A 25,446-nucleotide genomic window follows, 5' to 3' on the forward strand; every position below is an offset into this window, starting at 1 on the left:
ATCTTGGCTATTGTGAACAATAAATGACACAATGCTTACAGAAATGCTTAGCATGGTGCCTGGCTCATAGTCACTATTCCAAAAATAATAGCTCTCTGTATCATTGAGATACACAGGAAAGAATCAAATTACCTACTGCTGCTGTAGGGAAGCAGTTCACACCAATTAGTGACAGTTACAGCGAAGGAAGTTAGGCTATAATTTAGTAATAATAATGATAAAGAGCATGATACGACTACTAAACAGGTAGAGAGAGATAAAGTTGTTTTAAGAGTGGATCAGATATTAGAAGGTGGTAAATTTCTTAACAGGAATAATTTAATCTGAGGGTGGGCTCGCCAGGGTTGCCATAAAAAGTATTTTTGTATTGATTAGACAATGAAACTACATAGCCCCTAAAGTGCCTTCCAGCCTAAGAGGAAGTAAGAACATTCCAGCAGTCCTGGAGAAGGACTTCTGGGTCATAAAGACCTGGATGAATGTTCCAGTTTAGGTAGCTTTGTGACTTGGTCATATTACCTAACCTCTCCGAGTCAGTTTCCTCATATGTAAAGTAATTGTTGCATCTCCCCCATATGATAGTTTTGAGACTTAAATGAATGCACTTAGCACTACTCTAGACATTGCTTATTGTTGTTTTATAAGTAAACTTTTTTTAAAGAGTAAAGTGCATAAAGAGTAGTAAGCAAATCCTAAGTCAACATCTCAGTGAATTTTTACAAAATAAACACACTTGTGTAACTACCACCTAGATCAGGAAATAGAACATTATTATTACCCAGGAAACTTGCCCCATGTCCCCTTCCAATGTTGGCTGTTGCTATTCTTAAGAAGAAAAAGAAACTAATTCCTAGTTGCTAAGGGCTACCAGGAACAAGGAGCAGTAGGAAGAGAACCCTTCTTGTGCTGATTATTGTTCACTCCTGTGATGCCCAACAGGGAAGTATTACCTGGCCGTGGTGCAGCCTCTAAGATGGTTGGATCCTTTGAATTTAGTCATGGAGAGCAGGATTTGGGGGCAATGAAGAAATGTCTGTGAAGTGACTTTTATTCTCAAACAAACCCTTTCTTTCTGTGCTTGCTGATAGAGCCCAGAGATGGGGTCACTTAAAGGTGAAACCCTGGTTGTTGGATTTTAGGGAAGGGTTCACACTTCTTAACTGTTCTCTTCTGTCTGTGTTAGCCTGATGAAGACTTGTTCAATCCAGACTATGTAGAAGTTGATCGCATCTTGGAGGTGGCCCATACCAAGGATGCAGAAACAGGGGAGGTAGGTGTTTGCCTCTCCTAAAGCATCTTCCCTTCTTTCTACACATTTGTTTGTTTTGTTAACATGTAGCCTATGTTTTAGTGGTATTTATGTGTTGTCATGTAGGGTGGTTTTTCAGAGGTTCGCAGAGTACGATTGATTCCGAAAGAACATTAAGTTTTCTCTCTTGTTTCCCACCAGGAAGTGACACATTACCTGGTGAAGTGGTGCTCACTGCCATACGAAGAAAGCACATGGGAGCTAGAGGAAGACGTGGATCCTGCAAAAGTTAAAGAATTTGAATCTCTTCAAGTTCTTCCTGAAATTAAGCATGTGGTAAAGTATTTGTATCTCTGTCTGACACCTCTTGGAACATGTAATTTTATGAACTTTGCAGTTACAGAAGTCCACTGTCTTCCTAAGTGGTTTCTGCAGTGTTTTTTTACCTTTATCACTCCCCTCATCTAACCTGTAGCTCAGGATGTTTTCCTCCCCAGATCACACTTTGCCTGCACCCCAGTCAGCTTTAGGTCCCAGCTTTATTTGATGTATGCAGCATTTAAGAAGCTTGGATATGGGCTTAGATTTCTTGGTGTGTGGCTGTTGTGTGGAGTCCATAAGATAGAATGTATAAGAAATGCCTGGCATGTGAAAGTAGCTCTGTAGATAGATGATGTCTTTCCTATTTCCTATTTCTTCTCTCTTGCTCCATCAGTGACCTCTTTGCTTTATCCTTCTTCACTCAACTGGAATATTCTTCAGTGGAAGAATTGTCCTTTATCTGTAGATCCCTGGGACCTCGCAGAGAGAGCATAAGTTTTCACTATACATTTGTTGAATCTGTTTGTTTTTCTGATCCTGGATTATTACCACGCAACTGCAAAAATGCCCTAGGGCTGCAGCCCCCAACACCCAGTCTGTGGCCTGTTGGGGATGGGGCTGCAAATCACCACCCCTCCCTCCCCCTTCCATGGAAAGATAGTCTTCCATGAAACTTGGTGGGGCAGGGAACGCTCACAGCAGGAGGTGAGTGAAGGTCAAGTGAGAGAGCAAGCGAAACTTCATCTGTATTTACAGCCGCTCCCTTCCCCATTGCTCACATCACTGCCTGAGCTCTGCCCCTCTCCCCCAGGGGCTGTGGAAAATTTGTCTTCTGTCAAACTGGTCCTTGGTGCCAAAAAGTTTGGGGACCGTTGCCCTAGGGTGCCTAAGAAATAGTCATATATAGTGTCAATAATTAAAAGGAGGAAGAGGTGGGATCAGGGCTTTGTTAAAGTGTAACTAACTTGGAGAGAAGATCAGTTGTTAAAATGTATGATTATAGGCTGAAATGATCAGTTTCTGTTTTTTAAAAAAAAAATTATCGTTTTTATATGAAAAACTATTATCTAGTTCCTTATTAGTATTATTTGTTGATTTTACATCACTGGAAAGTTTGGACTCAGAAGACTAGACCTCAACATTGACTTAGATCCCTATCAAAGTCCATTCAAGAGCAGTGTTTTGTTTCTGGGTTTTTTTGTTTGTTTGTTTTAGGGTTTTTTGGCATATGAAAGGTAAAAGAGCCGTATCTTGAGATGCAGAACTGAGATTAGAAACTTACATAGTTTATGGTTTTTTGTCTCCATGATCGATTATTAATTCCTCTTTCAACCCTCTCCTATGTATACGCTGTTTTTTGTTTTTCATTCTATTTGTTAGTCATTTATTAAGCATCTGCTATAAGTTGATTCTTGTGTGAGATATAATAAGAAACAAGGCACCTAACAGGCCCTGCCCTCAGGAGCTCATAGTCTAATAGAAGAGAAGAAGCATGTGAGTACATAGACAAATACAGCACCAGGCAAACTGTAGCATGTGGTGCAATGCAGAGACCAGTATGGGAGCAGAGAATAGAAAGAATTTCATTCTGAAGCTAATTGTCAGTTACCATCTAGAAGCAATCAAGATTCTCACCCATTCTCTCTCAGCTCAACTCCCACTTGGTTCTTCAAACTGACTGCATTTGGCAAGAATATGAATTCTCAGGTATTTTCATGTGACTTCTCATTTCCTTCATTTCTTTGCTTGTTGTGATGCAGTCATCCTCAATGAACCATAGTATCATTTTACACTTGTCCTTCTTTTTAAATTTATTCTCATTTAAAATGCACATTTTGAAATTTTGTCTCAAAAATTCTAAATTGAAATGGTGGCTAATGATATAGTTAATGCTGTCTTGTTACATTTTAAGAAAAGGGCTGAAATAGGTATTTCACCCGAATAACTGTTTTTTTATGGTGTCTTATCAGAATTTTGAAGCTTAGAGATGGCCTTACCGGTCTTGATGAATAGGCCATTCTGTACCTAAAATCCCTTCGGTGAAAATGGGTTACTTGTAGGTAAAATATGGAATTTCAAGAAAGGAAGAAACAAGAGTGTCAGTAAAGGGCAAGAAGCAGTCTTTTACTAAGTGAGACCCTATTGGAGATGACAGGAATCAGTCCCCCCCCTTTTAAATTAACTAAGTAGCCACTGAAAGTTGTGGAGCCCTGGGGTAGTTTATATCCTGTAATCTATACCACTTAGGAGCCCACCAGACTAGGCATCTGAAACTTCTAGCTCATTTCCAGTCTTAGGCTTAGATGGCTGAAATTTCTGGCCAGTAGATGATATAAAACTAAAACCTTTAGCACTGGGGAAAGAAGGAAAACTCGGTGGAGTAACTAGATTAGAGAGTGATGCCTCTACATCGAGAGCACTTCCAAGGAAGCAAAGTGGAAATCTACAGTGAAATTCTTCTATATACTATCTACAATGCCGAGAGTGAGCCGCTTGAGTCAGTAGAGCTAAAGAAGCTTCCAGAAAGTCTCTCCATAGTATCTAGTAAGGAAGAATGCCTGATGGAATGGATTGCTTGAACTTCAAGGATCCAGGCTAAATGGTTCCTGTTTGCTAAGAAGAAGATAATTTCTTTAAGGGAACAGAGCAGGAAAATTTATATAGAATTATCTTTGCTTAAAAGCCCTTTCTTTTAAAAAATTTTTTTGGCATAATGTATTCTTTCCTTCTTTATTTCTAAAAATGCCTGTAATTGTGTGCTAATAATAATGTTCAACAGGCTCCCATTTCAAAGTGCTTAGTCTAAGTGCAGTTGCAGTAATTTTGAAAGTAAGTTGTCATGTGTTTTTTGCAAGCCATGGACAGTTTACATTTATCTCCAACTATGAGTGATATAATTGGGGATATTTTATTAAATCGCACGTGTAAATGGCTTAATTTTAGTTAACAACATATTTCAGGTGTGTAAACTTTATTGTAGTAACCAAAAGTAGAACTACCAAAGACTAAAATTGCTGTTTAGAAAAGCTTTAATGTTGATATTCTCATCTATAACTGCAGGCATAACTAAAAAATGTTTAAAACCTTTTAAAGTGTCATTTTAGGAGCTCAGTTTTAGGAGCTTAGCAAAATAACCAAGTCTATGTTCAAATAATAACCTAAATAAACAAAAACCCATTTTTAAAACCCATGTTGGATGGGAAGGCTCAATACAGAAAAATTTAAATTTTCCCTAAATTAATAATTCTGTGTAATTCTAATTGAAATTCCAGTGGGATTTTAAGAGAACTTTGACAAATTGATTCTAAAGTTATTCAAAGTAGTAAATAAGATAGAATAGCTAAGACATGTTTGAAACATAATTCCCCACCAGATATATAGCTACAGTAGTTAAAAAGTTTTATCACTGTAATAGACAAACAAACCAGTGGAACAGAAAGCAGAATCCAGATATAGCTCCATGGATATATTGGAACTTAGCATATGTTAAATGTGACATTATATATCAGTAGAGAAAAGATGAATTACAGTTGACCTTGAACAACACGGTTTTGAGCTGCACGAGTCCACTTACATGCAGATGTTTTCAACCGAAAGTGGACTGAAAATATAGTACTCACAGGACCTGAAACCTGTGTATATGGAGGGCTGACTTTTTCACACATGTGGGTTCTGCGTGGCTGACTGTAAGAATGAGTATGCATGAATTTTGGTATGTGCAGTGGGGATGGGAGAGTGTCCTGGAACTAATCCCCCAAGTATACCAAGGGATGATTGTTTTTAGATACTGGTGTTTTACATGGGAAAATAAAGTAATAAGATAGCCTCTATTTTGTTTAATGGGATTATAAGGAGTTTGCAGCTTTGATTATACAAATTTTTTGCTTTATGTGCTAACTTTAGAGACAGACTAACCAACAAAATATTTGACCCACTGTACTTTCCTGAGCTGTTACTCTAGGCACAAAGAAATAACAGAAAGAAATTCTGCTTATTGAAACCAAAAATCCTTATATTAGCCTATGGGGGAAATTAAAGTGTAAATGTGAGTGACATCTAAGAGTCTAAGTAAAATAGTATAACCTTTATCAAGATTTTAGGTAGATCTGTTTCTCTTCTTAATTATTTATAAATTTTGTAGAATTATTCTTAGATTAATCTAGTGAAATCTGAAAAATATAGGGCCTGCGCATTACTCAGAAAACAATAACTGCGGATTGAAACTAGCATTAGAGCAGCATTTGAGATTTACCACCTTCTTCATTATTATCCATATTATGCTGCTAAAATATTATTCTCTATGTATTGTGCTCTCTGCTTTCCTCCCTAGGAGCGGCCTGCCTCAGACTCCTGGCAGAAACTCGAGAAATCTCGGGAGTATAAGAACAGTAACCAGCTCCGGGAGTACCAGCTGGAGGGGATGAACTGGCTTCTTTTTAACTGGTATAACAGGTGAGGAACCAGAACCAGTCCAAATATTTGTACCTAGAGGTTTATTGTTTGTTGCTTTACCCTATAAAATTTTTGAGTGGCAGTAGCAGACTGGTGAGAGAGAACAGCATAGCCATCGATTTAGGGTGATAATCTTTGCATGTTAGTCATTCCAAGACTTATTTTATTTTTATATCAAGTATTTCTTCAACCAAAAGGAATGATCTTTAGACATCATTGACTTTGTGCTTTTTTTTTTTTTTTTTTTGGCCTGTATAACCAAAAGGTTAGACTCAACGTAGATGAAACAAAACCCAACAAAATCCTTTAAAGCTGTTTTATATCTTATAGTCTTTAGCAAAAAGAAAAAAATCTCTAAAAGGGAATGGATCTGAGTTCTAGCCCCCATTCTGATACTCGTTTGTAAGCCGTGGATGTACTAGACTTTTACTATAACACTCAGTTTTGAACTCTCTGTGATCTGGTTCCACAAGTAACTGAATGAGGTGAAATTGGAGAAAGATGGGTTGAGATTTTATGAACATTCTAGAATGTACTGATATCTTTTTTAAGATATCATGTTGTAATGCAAAACACACAGACATGGGACTCTGGAGAACTGTCTTTTAGTGTAATCTCTGCCACTTATTCATTGATTCACGCAAGCACAGCTCACCCTACATGCCCAGGCCTTGGGTTGCCTACCCAAACAGTGAGGGAGCGAGACCAGACCAGGGCCACAGCTCTGGTGTGCAGTCTGTGGTTCAGGATCAACAGAAGAGATCAACGTTTTGACTCATAACAGAATTTATCATGTGGGTTAAAAGTTTGTCCTTTGATAACATGCAAAAGACAATGGAAATCATGGAACTTACCCTTTTTTTAATTTTTACCATGGCTTCCAGGAAATTTGCCAGTTATAGAAACTGGCTTAGGTTTGGGGTATATTTTTTTCTCCTTGTCTTAATATTATTTTAATTTTTAGTATTTTTAGTTTATATTTGAATGCACTTACTTCATACACCATAATGCACCACTTAATGATATTTCAATCAATCACAGACCACATATCAATGGTGGTCCAGTAGATTATAAGGGAGCTGTAAAATTTCTGTCTCCTAGAGACATTGTAGCTGTTATAACATTGTAGTGCAACGTGTTACTCACAGATTTGTGGCGATGCTGGTGTAAACAAACCTGTGCTGCCAGTTGTATAAAAATCTAGCACATGCAGTCGTGTACAGTACATGATACTTGATAATGGTAATAAATGACTGTTACTAGTTGTGCATTTACTATACTGTACTTTTGATTGTTATTTTAGAGTGTATTCCTTCTACTTATTAAAAAAAAAGTTAACCGTAAAAACAGCCTCAAGTAGATTCTTCGGGAGATATTCCAGAAGAAGCCATTGTCATCATAGGTGATGACAGCTCCACATGTTATGGCCCCTGAAGACCTAACGCAACAAGATGTAGAGGTGGAAGAGAGTGATGTTGATGTTCCTGACCCTGTATATGCCTAGGCTAATGTGTGCGTTTGTGTCTTAGTTTTTAACAAAAAAGTTTAAGAAGCAAAACAAAAAATTTTGAAAATAGAAAAAGGCTTACAGAATTGGAATATAAAGAAGATATTTTTATATAGGTGTTCAGTGTATTTGTGTTTTAAGCTAAGTGTTATTACAGAAGAATAAATTTTAAAATGTTAATAAATGTTAATTTATAAAGTAAAAAAATTACAGTAAGCTAAGGTTAATTATTGAAGACATGAAATTTTTTTTTTCTTTTTTGAGACAGAGTTTGCTCTGTTGCTCAGGCTAGAGTGCCATGGCATCAGCCTAGCTCACAGCAACCTCAAACTCCTGGGCTCAAGCGATCGTAGCTGGGACTACAGGCATGCGCCACCATGCCCGGCTAATTTTTTCTACATATTTTTAGTTGTCCAGATAATTTCTTCCTAATTTTAGTAGAGACAGGGTCTCGCTCTTGCTCAGGCTGGTCTCGAACTCCTGAGCTCAAACAATCCGTCCACCTCGGCCTCCCAGAGTGCTAGGATTACAGGCGTGAGCCACCGTGCCCGGCCTATATATATATTTTTAGTTGTCCAGATCATTTCTTTCTATTTTTTAGTAGAGACGAGGTCTCGCCCTTGCTCAGGCTGGTCTCAAACTCCTGACCTTGAGCGATCCACCAGCCTCGGCCTCCTAGAATGCTAGGATTACAGGCATGAGCCACCACACCTGGCCGAAGATATGAAAATATTTTAAAGTAAATTTAGTGTAGTGTAAGTGTTCAGTGTTTATAAAGTCTAAAGTGTTGTATAGTAATGTCCTAGGCCTTCACATTCACTCACCACTCACTCACTGACTCACCCAGAGCAACTACCAGTCCTACAACCTCCATATGTGGCCTCTACAGGTGTACCCTTTTTTTTTCTTTTAAACCCTATTTTTACTGTACCTTTTCTATGTTTAGATACATTTAGATACACAAATATTTACCATTGTGTTACAATTGCCTACAATATTCAGTATAGTAACATGCTATACAGGTTTGTAGCCTAGGACCAATAGGCTATACTATATAGCCTAGGTATGGAGTAGGCTATATAATCTAGGTTTGTGTAAGTACACTCAGATATTTGCAAAATGATGAAATTGCTTGATGACACATTTCTCAGAACATGTCCCTGTCATTAGGTGGCACATAACTATATTTTATCCCAAGTTAATGTAGTTCCTTTTTGAAAGTAGGCAGGGTATGAATGATGATAATAATAAAAACCAGCTTCAGTTTAATCTCTGTAAAATGATGATAAAGCTTTCACTGGTGATATTACAGGTAACAGTGTACTTCTGAAACATCTTTTTTAGTTATAACCGACCTCTACAACTTTTCTGTATTGATAATGAATTACTATATTTCTCACACTCTGCAGAAAAAACTGTATTTTGGCTGACGAGATGGGCCTAGGAAAAACCATCCAGTCCATCACATTCCTTTCAGAAATATTCCTCAGGGGAATCCACGGCCCTTTTCTCATCATTGCCCCTCTCTCCACCATCACTAACTGGGAGCGGGAGTTCAGGACTTGGACGGAGATGAATGCCATTGTGTACCACGGCAGCCAGATCAGCAGGCAGATGATTCAGCAGTATGAAATGGTGTACAGAGACGCACAGGTGAGCCTCACGAATCACAAAGACCAGGGACTGCCTGAGCTCAGAACAGCCTTTCTGCCACTGATCTTCTTGGATTTTATTGCCTGCTATCTTGAGTTACTGTTGACTGACTTTGTAAAATCGTGTTTGTTGAGGCTGACTTTTTGTTCCTCCCTAGTAGTTTAAAATAAACAAAAATAATTTTAGTTAATTAATCATTAATTAAATTAATTTAGTTTACATAAATTGAAATAATTTATGGTAAAACATAGGATTGTAGGGCTTGCTTTCCAAACTCTCTGAGATATACCAGAGGCCTTTTTTAGGACACTGAAAATGTGGCTTATTGGTTGGCTTATAAAATTACTTTTATATGCAGAAGATTTTATCTAAATTGTTATGTGCTCTGTGAAGAAAGTGAGTAGAAAAATTTGTGTACAGAGAATGGATTCCCAGCTAGGAAATTTAGAGAGGAGGTTAACAGGTTCCACAGGGAAGGAGAAAGAGAAAACAAGTTTCAAGTTGTTAAAAGCACTAGCACTGGAAGTCCAAGGTGGGAGGATCGCTTGAGGTCAGGAGTTCCAGACCAGCATGAGCAAGAGCGAGACCCCACCTCTACTAAAAATAGAAAAATTAGCTGTATGCAGTGGTGCCCACCTGTAGTCTTAGCTACTCAAGAGGCTGAGGCAGAAGGATTGCTTAAGCCCAGGAGTTTGAGGTTGCGGTGAGCTATGTTGATGCCACCACACTCTAGCTGGGGTGACAAAGCGAGACTCTGTCTCCTAAAAAAACAAAAAAAAAGTTAAAAGCACAACAGAACTTTTTAAAAAAGCTTTTGTTAAGGGCAGTCACTTTGTATGTGTGTGTGTGTCCTGGGCACTGGTTTTTATAATTAAGCAAGGTAAAAATGAAATTACTTCAATCAGAGGAAAGCCTGTGCTCTCCCTAGAGGTTTCATAGACAGCAGAAAGAGACACTTGGAAGAAATTTAAGATGTGTCTAACATCATGCAGCTCTGCTACTGAAATGCGATGGCAGCACCAAGACAGGCTGAAAAACAAAGCTGTGTCCTGCCTGGTTGCCCTTGTCCCCGCTGAATCAGGATCATTACTTTGAATCTATGGTAGAGAACCCAAGTTACAAGGTGAAATTTATTAAATCTGAAAAGTAGCAGAGGATTTCTTTGGGCATTCAAGCTAGGCATGGTTTAGACCCACTCTTGGCTGAGAATGCGTGAACCAACACCCATCTGCTCTCCTATGGCAATTAAAAAATAAAAAGCTCCCTAGCTGTATCTTTCTTATTGCTCATCCTTCTCACCTTCATAAGGGCAAATGCTGCTTTGCTTCTGTTAATTGATGTTGTGAGGTCTCTCTCTTGTCTAAATAGCTGGTTCATTCTTATATTCTCTCTTTTCTCACATGAGGAATAGCAGTACTTGTTGGCTTCTCACCTAAGTGTTAGTATTTATAGTGCTTCCTCTTCTAACCCAGCAGGTAATCCATTAGCAGAATTCTATAGCCGTGGTGTAAAGTGTTGACTTCGGTTGTGTCATCCTCAGGGAAACCCCCTTTCAGGAGTCTTCAAGTTCCATGTTGTCATCACAACATTTGAGATGATCCTGGCAGACTGCCCAGAGCTGAAGAAGATTCACTGGAGCTGTGTGATAATTGATGAAGCCCACAGATTAAAGAATAGGAACTGCAAACTTCTGGAGGGTCTAAAGCTCATGGCCCTGGTGAGAGTCAGCAGCTCTTTACGTAAAGAGAGGTTCCTTCCATTCAGTTTAGAAGAAGCACCTATAGCCATTTTGCATGTCGCTTACTTGTACATAGTCCTTTTACTCTAGATTTTCTTTTTGCCCTCTATAGCCATGATAGTACAGGAATAAATTATTTTTTTTTATCACAAACTGGGTCAACAATTTGGCCTTTTCCAAAGATTAATTTCGAAAGGGCCTTAGAGGACTCTTAAATAGCATGAAATTTGTGACTTGGAAAGGTAAGGTGTCTTGACTTGTTTCTGGATCCCTGAATGAACTGTTACCAAAGATGATGGCCTTTTAACATTACTGTTTCGGCACAGTGCCCAGTATGTGGTGAGTAGGCACTCAGTAATATTTAGTGAATGAATGGTTGCTTTAATTAACATGAAATTGCTGCTGGAATCAGTGATGTGAAAGGAAGGTTGATCATTTATTGACTGTAACCCTATGAAGTGTTGGCACACTATCTTTTCATTAAAGCAGAACAGAATTGCCCCAAATTGAGCACAAAATGCCCTGGGTTAATTTTCCCCGCTAAAATATACCGTTTTGATGGCTCAACACTGTTCATCATGTGTTTTTAATTTGTGCAGGAACATAAAGTGCTTCTCACAGGAACACCCTTGCAGAACTCTGTGGAGGAGCTCTTCAGTTTGCTAAATTTTCTGGAGCCATCACAGTTTCCTTCAGAGACTGCTTTCTTAGAGGAGTTTGGAGATCTGAAAACAGAGGAGCAGGTAATTAGAGGCCTAACGGATTGAGGAGACAATGTGATGGTTACATTCATCAAAGAAAGAGCAGGTCACCATGGGACAGGACTTAGCAAGTTCTAGCATCCCTGGTAAAATGAGCATTACTAATCCCCTTTATCTTATGCACTTGTTTGTGTTGGGGAGGATAAGCTGATTATTAACAGTTCTTATTGTTCAAAAGGATAGATGAGTCAGCACCCAAAATATCTTGTGTTGGTGTATCAGGCCTCCTACTTCACTGATCTCACTTGTATGTTTCATGATTTTGCTTATAGCTCTGGCCTTGGGAACATGGTGCTTTCTTCTGCTTCCCTCATCCTTCCTCCTTCCTCCTTCCTCCTACATAATCTGCAACTTGTTCCCAGGTCCATCTTCTTGAGTACAATACAATACAAGGCAGTCACATACCTAGAGTGGTTGATAAGTCCAGCTTTGTCCAGATCAACTGAATTTCCTGAGTTTTCAAGGGTCCAGTCCCAAGTCTAGTTTGTTAGATTTAAAGCTGATTCAAAACAACCAATATTAATAAATATCTGTCTACTGTGAGTAGAATACTCTACTAGGGATTACAGAAGCAAGCCAGACAAATTTCAGTGCCATAAGAGGAACAATAATAGAGTTGAGAACTTTAAAGGAGAGATACATCACATCTGTTTGAGAATCAGGAAAGACTTCAGGGAGAGAGTACAGTTTGAAAATGCATTTTGAGGGATGGGTAAGTTTTCACAGGTGTAGAGAAAAGAGGTAGTGACCACTTTGCATAGGAAGAAACCAGTATAATCAGAGCCATGGAACTTAGCAGTGGGGAATCATCTGTTTGAGCTGAAAAGAAGGTAGATGAATTAGGGAGTATGAGGCCAGAGAGCTTTAGGATTGTATTGTGGGAAGATTGTGAAAGGTAGGTTGAATAATTCGGGAGGTAACAGAAAACTATGCAAGGCTTTATTGCAGGAGTGACATAATTAATTCTGCTAAATTAATCTACCAATGGTGTGAAAGTGGGTTGGGACAGAGAATTTGGTAACTGAAAGGTTTGGGAATTTTACTAGCAGATGTCAAGAGTACACTCTGGTTCCAATCTGTTTCTACTTCTGATATAAGTCAGACTTTGAAAGCAGTGAATGATCAAACTTAATTCCCCTTCTCTACATTGCAATATCTGTTGATCTTTCAAAAGCCAGCTCCAACCTTCTCTCCATTTTTGGACCATTAGAAATGCATCCTCTTCTCCTGTTGCACTTAATTTGTGGTATGCGTCTTTTCTTCTTCCTAGACAATGATCTAGAGGACAAGGCCCACATCTTCTCCGAAGTTGTGTTTGTTGTATTGGCCAGCACAGTGTCTGGCATATAGTATACTCTAAATGATTCAAGGTATGAACCAAGTGAAGGACAAAAGCTGGACTCAGCGTGTGGCAGATTGACATTTGTCCCTATCTTTAACAATTAGCTTGCTGTGTCTTTTCTCTTGGGGTTCTTATATGGTAATTCCTTACCCATTTGGGGGATTACATTCCTAAGTACCCTTGGTTGGTAAAATGAAGGGTTAGGTTTAAGATTGGTATTAGGTAGGAGAAAACCATAAAAATGATATCAAATATCTATATTTTATTTTTAAATTTTTTAAAATTATTTTTTAATTGACAAAAATTATATAGTGTACAACATAATGTTTTGAAATATGTATATATTGTGGAATGGCTAAACTGAGGTAATTCACATGCATTACCTCACATACCTTTTGTGGTGAGAATACTCAAAATCTGTACCCTTAGGCCGGGCGCAGTGGCTCACGCCTGTAATCCTAGCATTCTCGGAGGCCGAGGCGGGAGGATCATTTGACCTCAGGAGTTCGAGACCAGCCTGAGCAAGAGTGAGACCCCGTCTCTACTAAAAATAGAAAGAAATTATCTGGACACCTAAAAATATATATAGAAAAAATTAGCCGGGCATGGTGGGAGCCCACGCTACTGGGAGGCTACTTGGGAGGCTGAGGCAGTAGGATGACTTGAGCCCAAGCAGGAGTTGGAGGTTGCTGTGAGCTAGGCTGATACCACGGCACTCTAGCCTGGGCAACAGAGTAAGATTCTGTCTCAAAAAAAAAAAAAATCTGTACCCTTAGATATCTTCAAGAATACAATAACGTTGTAATTAACTATAGTCATCATGTTGTGCAATAGATCTCTTGAATTTATTCCTCCTATCTAATAGAAATTTTGTATCCTTTGACCAATATCTCCCAAATCCCCACCCAACCACACCACCCCAGTCCCTGGTAATCACCATTCTGCTCTCTGCTTCTATGAGAGGTCTATATTTTAAAACACACTAAATAAAAGTTCTAGAAAGCATCTGTTTACAAAATAAAGCATATTCGTCATTGTCTAAAACCTGCTTTTGTAAGTAACTCTTCTAAATCACTCTCTGTAGACCACTTTATATTTCTTCAGGAAGCATTGCCATAGCTTACAACTTATTTATGCAGGCTCTACCCCTTTTAAAATTTTTGAACAGCCCTTTCTGACTTGAAACTTGATTTCTTTTGCATTTTCATTTTTCTCTATTTTATTTTTCTATCAGAGTTAATCTTACTGGTATCATGTTTTAGCTCTAGATAACTCAGGTATTTTGATTTTGAATCTCTTAGTCTGTCATTGTCTTACTGGGAGAGGGAACAAGTCACCTTGCAGGTGCAGTCAGGTGTGTAAAGATCTGCTGTCCAGGCCTGGTCTGTCAGGAGAAGAGCAGATAAATAGTAGCAAAAAACACCATCAGACTTAAAGTGCCCCTGATGTGACAGATTCCATGACGGAATGAGAGATGTCACCTTCAACATTAATTCTTTGCATAATGCTACCTTCAAACATGTAGGAGGAAACCATTTCCAGATTGCCTCTACTTCTGACTCTGTTCTTTCAGCATCTGTCTTCCCTTTGTATTATATCACTTGTACTTCCTAACATGACTTAAAATATTCAAGTAATTACTGTGCATGTGCGTGTGTTAGAGCGAGAGAGAGGTTTGTTTTCTCCATCCTAGACAACAGGTTTTGTCTTTTGTGTCTTGCTCCCTTTTTATCTTGTGAGATTGCCACATAGGTTCTTAATAATTGCTTGTGAATTAAAACCAGATGCTTTTTTTCCTTTCAGTACTATTGTAAACTCCTCATTTTCAGGAATCAGTCATGATCTTTCTTTTAGTCTTCTACCACAGGACTATGAATAGATGTTCAAGAGATTACAGAGAAGATTGGAATATTCCAGTAATTATTAAATCAAGATTGGGCAGGTACATAGGTCTCTTTTCCTTGGACAGGTAAAGAAACTGCAATCTATCCTGAAACCAATGATGCTTCGGAGGCTGAAAGATGATGTGGAGAAGAACCTTGCTCCCAAACAAGAGACGATCATTGAGGTAGAACTGACCAATATCCAGAAAAAGTACTACCGTGCCATCCTGGAGAAGAACTTTTCCTTTCTGACCAAGGGGGCAAATCAGCACAATATGCCCAATCTGATCAACACCATGATGGAGCTGAGAAAGTGCTGTAACCATCCCTACCTGATCAATGGTAAGTCAGGACATTGAGGAGTAACTCAGGACTGGCATAGGCCTCTGCCAGAAGCTAATGATAGTCCAAGAACTCATGTATTGGCTTTCCGTTGTATGCTAGAATGATGTATGTGCTCTCACCTTTTTACAGAGAAAACTGAGGTTCGGAGAGGTTGATGGATTTGCTTAGGCAATCTAGATATTAAGTACACAGTGCCAAGTTTTGAACTAACTTCTACCAACACTCTGCCTCACAGTACATACTCAGCTTGGCAGAAGGTAGATATCACTCATCGGATGCCCTTTATTTGCTTGAAGTCTAGCCCACACTTTTCCACTTGAGGACAGGGAAATGTATTACTTAGTTGAATGAATGAAAATGCTACAATGAGATTAAAGCTTTCTGCAGACAAATTAATAGTTAACTGGTTAGAGAAGATGTTGGAAGGTTTTTTTTTACAATAAAACTTTTGGAGAAATTTTTAATCAAAATGTGACTTGGATTCTCTTACAGCTAGTCTTTGTGATGTCAAGAGGTATGAAGGTCTTTTTTTTTGCCAACTTTCTGGGAAGGTTTCTTTACTTGAGTGAGTCAGTTTAGATTAGGACTTGATATCTCAAATCCTCTCTCCTTCGGTGAGACTTCCCGGGAAAGCCAAGGCCCTGTGTCATCTACAAGATGGCCCTGATGTTGCTGCTGAGGGCAAGAACAGGGATGCACACCTAGCATCTCCTCACTGGACTGCTGGTCTAGGACCAAAGAATTCACTTCATTTCCCCCAGGATCTGCAAAGCAGAGAGCAGCTTTTACCATTATGTTTTGTTCAAAGACTTGTTTTGTTCCATTCCTTTTCAGGGGCAGAGGAGAAAATTCTGGAAGATTTCCGAAAATACCACAGCCCTGATGCCCCTGACTTTCAGCTGCAGGCCATGATTCAGGCAGCAGGGAAGCTGGTGCTGATTGATAAACTGCTCCCTAAGCTGATTGCAGGTGGCCACAAGGTACTCATCTTCTCCCAGATGGTGCGCTGCCTCGACATCCTGGAAGATTATCTCATCCAGAGAAGGTGAGACTTGTGTCAAAGCTCTGCATCCAACAGGGCAGGAAGTTCCTTTTATTTGATGTCTTTTCGACCCATTCAAAAATTATGTTTCAATAATAGCAAAACATTCAGAAATGGAGAAAAGGACTCTCCTCTGAAAGATTGACTAAATTTCAGAGTTAGATTTTTATGACCAAGTATACTCAAGTTTAACTCTCTGGAGTGAATTTCAGAGCCTATAACATGGAGTCCTTGCTTTGTTTAAAAAAAATCCTATATGTTTATTAATATTCGCTTTGGTTAGAGGAAACAGTTCAAATAGCATTAGAAAGGGTTAAGAAAATAATGTATTTACATTTTTGTTGCTTTATAATGATGAGAGAAATATATCCTGGAAATCATCACTATATCAACTTTCTAAAAGAGCGTAAACTGGCAACTCACAGAGAAAGAATTCAGGGATATTTTATGTCCTTTCTCAGAGGCCTCTAAGTTTGTGATATACTAATTATGGCATCCCTATTTATTTTCTTGTTTGTATTCCTATAATTCCTTCAACCTAAATTCTACTGCTCACGCAGGGGAAAAGTCTGGTGTTATATGGGTTATTTGGATTTTGTGTGGGAACTACATTTGTTACATTATACCTGGTACCTTAGATTTTCAGTCATTATGATACATCAGTGATATAAAGATTATAAAAGAGTTTTTAAAAATTTACTCTTAGTGATGAAAGACTTATCAAGATTATAGAAACTAGTAGCCCAGGCATTGCTAAGTTTAAAGAAAATCGTTGTTTTCGTAGCAAATCTCAGGTGTCTTAACAGATGTTCTTATTCTTTAAGATTCTGTTTGCCCTTACACATCGCATATATTTTATAGAAAGAATATTAAAGGAAATGACAAATTTAATGATGGACATGCTGACATTTAATGTTATATAAATAATTCTTCAAAGTCTGGTTAGACAATGAAAGAATTCCTCAGAGCTCTATAATAGAGATTTATATGTAAAGAATTCTTGAGTCTTGTGTTATAGGAATAAATCAAAACTGATAACGCGGTTTTGTAGTTTATAAATTCACTATAGATTAGCAACCCATTGCCAGAGCACTTGCTTCTTATAAATATATTATCTTACTCTTCAAAATATGTACAACTATTAGTTTGCAGATTTTTTTAAAAGAACCTCCCCAAATGATTAACAATATATTTAACAGACTTTTGGTAAGTACAAAAGTCTGTATTTAACTCGTTTTTATCCTTTTTCCTTTATTGTTTATTGCTCATTTTGTGTTCAGACTACTTAAGTATTATAGTTTCTCTTGAAAATATGGAAACACATCACACCACCACATGCACAACTTCTCATTCATGCTTGGAGTTTGTCTTTTCAGTCTTCTTTCTTTCTGCATACATACAAGGGCTGTCTGGAAAGTATCCAGCCGTTGTTAATATATTTTTCATATTACATGGCTGGATACTTTCTGGACAGCCCTCTTGTGTTTAGCTTTATTGTTAATTTATTTGTTTGAATTGTGATAATATTCTACATTCTACTTTTGTATCTTATATTTTATTTAATATATTATGAAACTTTTTTCCTTAATTATTTTTCTACTATAAAACTTTGATAATCTGCATGATACTCTGTCTCATAGGTTTCCAGTTTTTCATCATTTTAAGGGACTATGAATGAATATCCCTTTACAGTCATTGTGAATGTTTTCAGTTATTTCCTTAGGATAAATTCTGATGTGCATTTTTGAAAACATTCGATACATAAACTATTTCCCAAACACCCTCTAGTTGGGTGTTTTATTTATGTCTTTCAACACCATATGAAAATGCTTTTTTTCATATTCTGATCAATATTGTTTTGCTTCTTTATTCTTGGTAATTCAGTAAGCCAAAATTATGGTCTCTTATTCTAATTTGCATTTTCAATTACTAACAAAGATGAATATTTTTTCATATTTATTAGCTATTTATGTTTCTTTTTGTGGATTGCTTATTCATTTTTTTCCTCCATTTTCTGTTGCTCTTTGACTCTTTGTTTATAAATTTATAAAAATTGTTTACTTGAGAATATGTTGCAAATATTTTCCTCTATGTTGTTTTGCCTTTTAATTTTGCTTATGGATGAGTTTTTATTTATTTTATTTTTAAATGTTCTAAATTTTATAATAGTCAATTATTGTCTTACAACAACTTCAAGCCTAAATCCTTATTTATGCTTAAACTGAGGCTTAAATAAGTAAATTAATATGCTTTAAAATGCTGCTTCCACCCTTCAGCCGTATCATGTAAATATTCTGAAATATTTTCATTCTTTTATAGTTTCTTCACCCCATCTGCATCCAGTCGTGTTCATCTGGCCTTACTATTGTCATTACTTTTTCTCTTTTTAATTTAGTTTTTATTTTTCTCAAAATAAAATTTAAAGAGTCATTGTATTAGACTTATGAAAAATTGCATTTCCTAATTCACTCTTCCCCTTTCCCAATTTCCCACACCCCAGAAGCAATTACTTTCAACTCTTTGTGCTAGTTCTTTTGGTATTTATAGCTATATCTAAATAATGTTGTTAGTTATAATTTCTTGATATTTTTCAGTTTTAGGTAATAACTGTTCTGACGGTAAAAGATGAGTATTTAGCCTTCCTTCACTGCCCCTCATAACCACCATATATGCAACTTCCTGTCCTCCCATCTTTTCAATATGCCACAAAACACTTTGGGATAGAGTAATATTCATTGTTTATTATGAATGAATGAAACTGCTAAATTACAGTACAGCCATGCAATATGCTGTTTAATTTTCATTGTTGCCCAATTTTTATTTTCTTTGAAGTAAAAATTATCTATTTGATTTGCTTATTTTTCTATATACTTACTATAATTCAGCTGCACACTTTACCCTGGTCGTCTAAATCTCCTGTCGTTATTTTCCAACACATTAGTCTGCTCTTATTAGGGCCAGATCTCCTGAGACCTCCTTACCTGTTTCTCTCTGACGTGTTGCTCTTCCCATCTGGTACACAGTTGTCATCTGTGGTGTGCCTTCTTTCATCAAGCTGACAAGTTTCTTTTTTGAATCAAGTCTTGTTGATGGATTCCATGTTGGAGCACTTCTTCTGGTAGCTCCTGAGAAAGGATGAATAATAGGTAAATTCTGAGACATTGTCTGTGAAAATGTTTTCAGTCTACCCTCATTCTTCAGTAATAGTTTGGCTGGATTTGAGATTCTAGATTAGAAATCGTTTCTCCACAGAATTTTGAGAGTATTAATCCACTGTCTTTTAGCTTTCAGGCTTGCTATTGAGAAGTTCAAAGCCCTTCAGATTTCTGGTCTGTGTATGTGATACGTTTTTTCTTTTTAGAAGTTTTGATATTTTCTCCTCGAGCCCTGTCTTACAAAATTTTACAATGAACTGCTTTCTTGTACTGTATATTAAATATTAATAGATTTTTACCATCTGAAATCTAAGTGACTTTAGTTCCAGGGAATTTTCTTTATCTTTCATTCTTCCTTTTTCTTTTGTTTTCTTTTATTTGTATGTCAGATCTGGATTGAACACCTAATTTTCCCTTTTCCCTATTTTCTATCTCATTATCTTTTCTGTACCTTCTGGTAGAATTCCTTTACTGATCTTCCAACTCTGAACCTCTAGGGTTTTGTTCTGTAATTATATTGTTAATTTTCCAGAATTTTTTTTTGTAATTTTTCAGTTTTTACAGCACCAAGGTATTTCATAGGTACCGTGTTTTCTCTTGTCTTTCCAAGGTTTATCGTGATAGAATTTTTTTTTAATCTGTGTCTGCTTTCTCCAAGTCATATTTTTTTCCATCATTTTTTAATGTATCTTTCATGTGAGAATTTTAGGTTATCTTTTTTTTTTTTTTCTTTTAGCACTTTAAAGTGCTATTCTGCTGTGCTCTGGCCCCCATGGTTTCTGATGAAAAGGTCTGCAGTCTTTCAAATTGTTGTTCCCCTGTATGTAATTTGTTGATTTATTCTTTCTGCTTTTAAGATTTTTGTTTAATTTTTGGTTTTCAAGAGTTTGATTGTGAAAATGGTAATTCATCCTGGTTACTGAGCCTCTTGGATTTGTAAATGTCTTTCATCAAATTTGGAAAGCTTTTGGTTATTATTTCTTCAATTTCTTTTTTGTTTTTGCCCCATTCTCTTGTTTTTTGGTAAGACTCCATTTACCTGTGCATTTGACCTTTAGATATTATCCCACAAGTCCGTGAGTTCTCTGTTCTTTTTTGTTTTAATCCTTTTTCTCTCTCTTAGTTTGATTTCTCTGTCTTCAAGTTCACTGACTCTTTTCTCTATTATCTCCATCGTGCTTACTAAGCCCACACAAAGCTTTCTTTTATTAGAGAGTGTATTTTTTAGTTCTAAGATTTCCATTTGATTTTTCATTTATCAATGTTTTGTTTCTCTGGTGAGGTTGCCTATCTTTTCATGCAGCACTTACATTCCTTTACTTCATTGAGCGTAGTTATAATAGCTGCTTTAAAGTTCTTGTCTGAGTTATAACATCACAGGTTTGACATCTATCAATTGTCTTTTCCCTTGAGAAGAGGTCACATTTTCTAGTTCCTTCTTGTGTCATGTGATTTTTGAGTTTTTTCTAGATATTATGAATATTATGTTGTGGAAATTTAGGATTCTGTTTTATTGCTCTGAGATATTGATGGTTTTTATTTGGAGGCAGTTAACTAGGTTAGACTCAAAGTGCAGACTGTGTCAACTCTCTAGAAGGTAGCAGCTTCCATCTCAGTTCAGACAACTTGCAGTCTGCTCCAAGCAAGTGTAAGGCGCAGGTCAGCCGGAGACTTTGGTAGCGTTTATACCAAGAATTTAGAGTTCCCTGTCTTTCTACTTCCTAGGGAACATAGTTGCCCCAGGTCCTTCCCTTAATGCCTGTCAGAAAGATCTCAGCTTTTTATCAGAGCTATAGCTGACCTACACCTCTGACACCATAATGTGGCCCCCCCCTGGCCAAAACCACATGTTTCTCTTCCTCCCCAACATCTGCCTGCTTTTGTTAACTCTCCAGTGCCCTCAGGTAGGTTTTGCTGCTCATGTGTTTTGTTTTTTATATTTTGTTTAGACCCTGTGATTTTTATTTGCTGGCACATTGGTGTGTTAGGACTGTGCCCCTCTGTTCCAGAAGCAGAGGCTCTGTGTTTCAGACCAGGCAGAGGCTTTCTTCCAGGTGGGTGGGGGAGCACTGTGTTGCTGATTAGAAACTCTGGATTTGTAAGCAAGGCTTGTTGACTGTCACTTTCACTCTCCATGTGTGAATGCTTTTCATCTGCCTGTACCGTTTCACTGGGGACCCTCCAGTGTCAGTATTTTGGGGTCTTGTTTCTCTTCCTCTGTCCTGCCTAGAGGGTGGAAACTTAACTATACTCAGAGTTGATGGGGGTGGGTGAGAAAGAGTGAGGGCGTCTCAATATCTCTGTTTCTCTGCCCTTTTTTCATTAAGGTCTGTCTGCTTGTAACTGTGGTTAGTATTTCCCTGAGTAGAAAGGATCGAGATCCTTTATTTTACCCTCTTCGAGGCCAGGATGGGTGATCTAGAGGCTAACTGATACTTCAACAAATATTCCAGCATCTCCACTTTCAGGGATACCTAAGCGTCATCGGTGTCTCATCCCTTCGGGTAGTCTCCAGTATTAAGTTAGGTTGTGTCTTGCCTGGGATTCTGCTTTCTGCAGATCAAATCCTGCTTTCCAGCTTTATTGATTTGGGGAGAGGATTATGTTTTTTTAAAAAAGTCCTTTTGCTGTCCCTTTAGTAAAGGTTTGGGGAGAACAAAGAATTAAATGTGCGTGTTAATTAATATTATTAATAATTAATAATCTTTGGCTGGATTTCTTTGATTTTCTTTTTTCATTTCAGTCTTCAGTCCTTCTGTCATTTTGGTAAATAGCATATAATGGAAGTCTGATTTTGTTTTCTTTACAAATATGTCTAATTTTCTAATTTTGTGTTTACCAAAGTAGTCCGTCTTTTTCCCCATTCATATAAAATACTATTGATGAAATATACTGATATTATACATGCTGGGTGTGTGTCTAGCCTTTCTATTCTTTTGATCGGTGGGCTTTCATTCTTTTGCTCATATTTTATTCCAGATGAACTTCAGAATTATTCTTTAAACCTATGTCTGATTACTACAACCCCTCACTCCAGAAAAATGTATGTATATATACATATATACATTTACATATCTATATATACATATATCCATGTGTTGGGATTTTTTTTGGCCTTTACACCTTAAGTAGGGTAGGACTGACATCTTTATAAAATTGAGGAACATGCTATTCACTACACTTCCTCAGGTCTTTTATGTACACCATTAACTCAATAAATCTATACAGTGTCTACTTTGTGCTAGAAACTCCGAAGGTGTTACAGACTAGTGGTGAACAAAGCATGGCCCCTTCGTGTTACTACCAATCCTGCATATTTATTATTGAATTTAATCCTAAATATTTCATGTGTTTGTGGCTGTTGTGAATGGGATTTTTTTTAAACTCTTTGTGTTCCAGCTGATCATTGCTGGAAGATGAGGCAGTTGTTCATTTCCCTTCAGGCCTTCTAAGGTCAACATTTCTTGTGCCAAAAACGTGTCACTGCTCTTCCCTCTCGGCCAGTCTCACAGAGGCTTTTCCAAAGTGCCACCTGTTCGTTGATATTTGACAGTGACTCAGATTCATAGTTTGATGAGCCACATCAGCTCCTAGGGATCTTGTTCAAAATACGGTTGTCATAGAGGGTTAATTGCTGTGCTGAAGTTTAGTGTGGAAAATTTTATAATGTCTGATTTCTTCATTCAGACTTCCTAGCCCTCAAGGTTTTCTTTGTTCTTGAGCCTGTTTGCCTCTCCAGCTGTCCATCTGGTTTTATTCCCATTTAATTTCATGCCAGACTCTCATCCAGGAATTAGGGCATAGCTGGGGATCTGGTTCAGAAGTGAGGGGGGTGTGGGGGATGATTTAAAGAGCTCAAAGAATTTGATTTTATTTTAGTTTTTCATTCTTTGAGAGCACTCCCTCAAAACTAAACAAGTGATAGAAATGAGAAAAATTGTTCCAACTATACTGCACAAGTTCTAAAAGTTATTACATCATAGTGGGCAAAATACTGTTTCCTAATTTTGTGGGAATCTTTTTCCCTAAGGTGATGGCCAAGCTATATTATCACTTTTTATTGATTTCTTTCCCCCTTAAGGCTATGCTAATTCCCATCCTCACTCTGATCCGTGGGTATCCAGCTCCCTGCTGGTGACTAGGGGTATTTTGTTGAAGAGCATCAAATACTCTGTTCCCACAGCGTTCATCATTCATGTGTGTGGTGGTTGGGTTGGGGTGGCAGCAGCTGATATTTAATTGAATCTCAACCTTGTCTCTGACTCCAAACCCTGTGCTGCCTCCCTTGCTCACATAGATTGCTGACTTGTGAGTAGCCCGCTTCAGATCCTCCTCGGAGCGTTGGTTTATCAAAATCATTCTGATACCCACTTATAGTTTCTGTTTCCACCTTCTGTTGGAGTAAGGAGTTTCCAAAGTTAACAAGTGTTGCATTTGTATCTTTAATGTCTCTTTAAGTTTTTAGAGATTTCTGCCCTGTGGCATGGAAATGTAGGGTACGGTGTGAAAGCCATAAGTCAAATGGATGTGGGTTCAACTCACTCACCAGCTTGGCAACTGAGCAAGATATTTTGCTTGTATCGGGTTCTACATTTTGTTTTGAAGTTTCCTCAAGTGTAAAATGGAGATGATACTAGAAACTACCTCACAGGATTATTGTGAGGATTAAATGTGATGATGCATATCAAGTGTGTGTACAGTATCCGGCACAGAACTGACACTGAAGAACTTGCTACTAATATTATGGTTATTACAAATAATGGTATCTATGGAATTTCAGACATTAACCCTTAGCCTTTGTGTTATGACACAAAATCTTTTTGGTTTGTCTTCATGACAGTCTTACCGCCACCACCCATTGCATTTGCTACTACAGTTCCCATATATTATTCTTGGGTGCATTATAATAAAAAGAAGAACAACAAACCAAAAAATTACATGCTTAATTCCAGGTATGGTTGCACTGTGGCTTTGTAAGAGGAAGACAGTATTTTCAGATTTATTTCTTTGCTGTGTACATGTCGCTTATAAGTCTGAGTTGGTCAGGTTTCTTCATGTGTATTTCCTTGGGTGGTTTCTATACATGACTTTTCTCCAAGGAAGTCAGGATTATATTGCCAAATGTAGTTTTCTAAAGCCATCCCCACAGCGTCATCTACCCCTAGAGTGTCTATACTTATTCTCTTGTCAGTTATTTATAGTTAGTTTTAGAGATCTGATTTCCCAAATCCCGGGCTGCTGATAAGATTTTTGTCAGGATCCATGGTCTTGGCCATTTGTCGGGTTTAGGATGACTTTGTCCTTTTCTCTCAGAGTTCCTATTACTTTTACTTCACCCACCAGTTCTTGCTTGCTGGTTAAAATTGGGCCCAGAGTAACATCCCCCTTGTTAATTCATTTGTTACCAAGGGGTGAATAAGAAAAGAATAAGACTCCAGCAGCTGTCCAGAATGCTGCTCTATCTTACTTCTGTGTTAGTTACATGATCTCCACCATAAAGGCCCCTTCTGTGCTTTCTCTCTGGGTGGACAGTAGTATTGTGTTCCCATAACAGTTTCATTTCTTACTCTCTTTCCTTTTACCCTTACCTACACCATGCATTCCACTCCTGGTCTTAACTTTCTACACAGGTATATGCCTTCTTAATGATATTCAGCTTTACCTCCTTACTTTATTTTCCTCTAAATATTCCTCAGATTCTACCCCCACCTACCTCAAAAACCTTAGCTGTGATTTATCCCAACTTGCTTGGCAACATACTGCCCAGGAGACCTTGGTTTCAGCTATAAACTTGGAGGTTTTGCTGTGTGCCTCTAAAGCTTTGAGGAGCTTGTTAGGCTAGAAATGACCTCCTAGGCATAAAAGGATGGCCTCACAATATAGTCTTCTACCATTTCCAGTTTACCTCAAAGCAGCTGGAGACAGGTGTTAACTCTGAGTTCTTGTTATGAGCACTACTCAAAGTAGATGTTTATGGCTTTTATTTGTTTTCCCTGGT

At 37.7% G+C, this 25,446-nt stretch overlaps 1 protein-coding gene across 1 annotated transcript in view; it reads left to right on the forward strand.

The window, feature by feature from the left end:
• CHD6 (chromodomain helicase DNA binding protein 6) overlaps positions 1 to 25,446 on the forward strand; it is a 155,956-nt gene that overhangs the window by 64,645 nt on the left and 65,865 nt on the right. Inside the window, exons 8-15 of the mRNA XM_012652065.1 lie at positions 1,184 to 1,270; positions 1,451 to 1,585; positions 5,901 to 6,022; positions 8,939 to 9,182; positions 10,723 to 10,899; positions 11,520 to 11,663; positions 14,993 to 15,248; positions 16,086 to 16,296. Coding sequence (XP_012507519.1) covers positions 1,184 to 1,270; positions 1,451 to 1,585; positions 5,901 to 6,022; positions 8,939 to 9,182; positions 10,723 to 10,899; positions 11,520 to 11,663; positions 14,993 to 15,248; positions 16,086 to 16,296 — 1,376 coding nt within the window. The remainder of the gene's footprint in view (positions 1 to 1,183; positions 1,271 to 1,450; positions 1,586 to 5,900; positions 6,023 to 8,938; positions 9,183 to 10,722; positions 10,900 to 11,519; positions 11,664 to 14,992; positions 15,249 to 16,085; positions 16,297 to 25,446) is intronic.

This window comes from Propithecus coquereli, unplaced genomic scaffold, assembly GCF_000956105.1.
Source record: "Propithecus coquereli isolate 6110/MARCELLA unplaced genomic scaffold, Pcoq_1.0 Scaffold378, whole genome shotgun sequence".
Classification (NCBI taxonomy): Eukaryota; Metazoa; Chordata; class Mammalia; order Primates; family Indriidae; genus Propithecus; species Propithecus coquereli.